This window comes from Buceros rhinoceros, unplaced genomic scaffold, assembly GCF_000710305.1.
Source record: "Buceros rhinoceros silvestris isolate BGI_N320 unplaced genomic scaffold, ASM71030v1 scaffold12465, whole genome shotgun sequence".
In the NCBI taxonomy this organism is placed as follows: domain Eukaryota; kingdom Metazoa; phylum Chordata; class Aves; order Bucerotiformes; family Bucerotidae; genus Buceros; species Buceros rhinoceros.
The window spans coordinates 17,914-19,212 of NW_010413463.1; the positions used below are offsets into that span (position 1 = coordinate 17,914).

At 53.0% G+C, this 1,299-nt stretch overlaps 2 protein-coding genes across 2 annotated transcripts in view; one reads left to right on the top strand and one right to left on the bottom strand.

Annotated features, from left to right (window-relative positions):
- Positions 1-461, top strand: part of MALL (mal, T-cell differentiation protein-like) — a 2,609-nt gene extending 2,148 nt beyond the window's left edge. The window contains exons 4-5 of the mRNA XM_010136743.1: positions 1-61; positions 399-461. The exon at positions 1-61 is cut by the window's left edge and continues 5 nt beyond it. Coding sequence (XP_010135045.1) covers positions 1-61; positions 399-461 — 124 coding nt within the window. The remainder of the gene's footprint in view (positions 62-398) is intronic.
- Positions 462-980: 519 nt separating this feature from the next.
- The window catches only part of LOC104493973 (ankyrin repeat and SOCS box protein 3-like), a 9,124-nt gene continuing 8,805 nt past the window's right edge, over positions 981-1,299 (bottom strand). Inside the window, exon 11 of the mRNA XM_010136745.1 lies at positions 981-985. Coding sequence (XP_010135047.1) covers positions 981-985 — 5 coding nt within the window. The remainder of the gene's footprint in view (positions 986-1,299) is intronic.

Genomic DNA, 1,299 nt, shown 5'->3' on the forward strand with positions numbered 1-1,299 from the left:
TGCGACCATCCACTCTGAGTTCACCTCAACGCTTCACTACCAGCTCAACAGCGCCGCATCGGTGAGTCGGGCACCCTGAACACCCGGGGCAGTTCTCCTCGAGGAGGTGCCAGAGCCAGTCTTAAAGCCACAGCAGAGCCTTGCCAAGCGTGGCAGCAGCACGCTGGTCACAGCTTCAGCTCCTTGTCTCTGCGCAGCCAGAGAAGGCTCCTCAGGGTGCAGCAGCTCACAGACAGCCTTGCATGGCTGCCTCCTGGGAACCCTGGGGGCTTTGCCTCTGCTTTCAGGCTGGAGGGAGCTCTAGGCTGGGAGGTGTCCGCAGGTTGAGAACACCGAGAGGAGACGGGGTTAGACTCTCTCAGCTGACCCTAGCTTTTGCTCTCCTTCCTCTCGTGCAGTTCTTTGCCTTCATTACCACCTTCCTGTACATCCTCCACGCCTTCAACATCTACTACCAGTGAACCCAGCAGCACCAGCTTCACCTCTGCAGGACAAGGCTTTGCCTGGCGCAAGGAATGCTGCTCCCTTCCACCAAGGTGACCCTGCCCCAGCCCTGTCATCATCAGCGGTGGCTTTTTTCGTTTCATTGAAGGAGGGATTTTTGTACAGCGGTGTCATGTCGGGGCGCTCGCGGGGACATTTCATGCCTTGCCCGTGGGCTACGCAAAGGCAGGGACAGGGTGCAGGCTCCGAGCCAGCCTCCCACTCCAACGTTCCACCAAATATAGATGACCAACAACAGGAAAATAAAAGCAAATCACTGTTACTTCAGCAAATGATTTCCTTTCTTATATTACTTTCCTATCTCCGGTTCAGCTAGATCCTTCCCCAACACACAAATCCGTAACAAGTCTGCACCACTGCGTCCCTTGACTTTCAGATAATCTCACTTGGTACATGCAGTACAGTGCGTCTACTACCAGCGTCTGACCAAACAGATTTCAGCTGCCATATAACCCTGTTCATTGAACAAGCCAGTTTTACTCTGTCAGAGTTAAAAATGTCAAGAAGCAGAAAACATTCACAGGCTGAGAGAGCAACAACAGACTTCTTAAAGTAAATCATAGACCTTCCAAGAGACTTCTACATCTAGTATCAAACTATAGCATGAAAAGACTTATTACTACTACAGGGATCTGCAGTAGTTCTTCCCCGGTATCTGCTCTTCGCCAGTACAAAATCCGCAGCCGCAGAGTTCGGGCACAGGCCGAAGGCAGCGGCATCACCTCGCAGCGGTATCACCTCGCAGCGGTGTTACAGTCCTCCGTCCTCTCGGCATCTTCAGCACTGGAGCGGCTG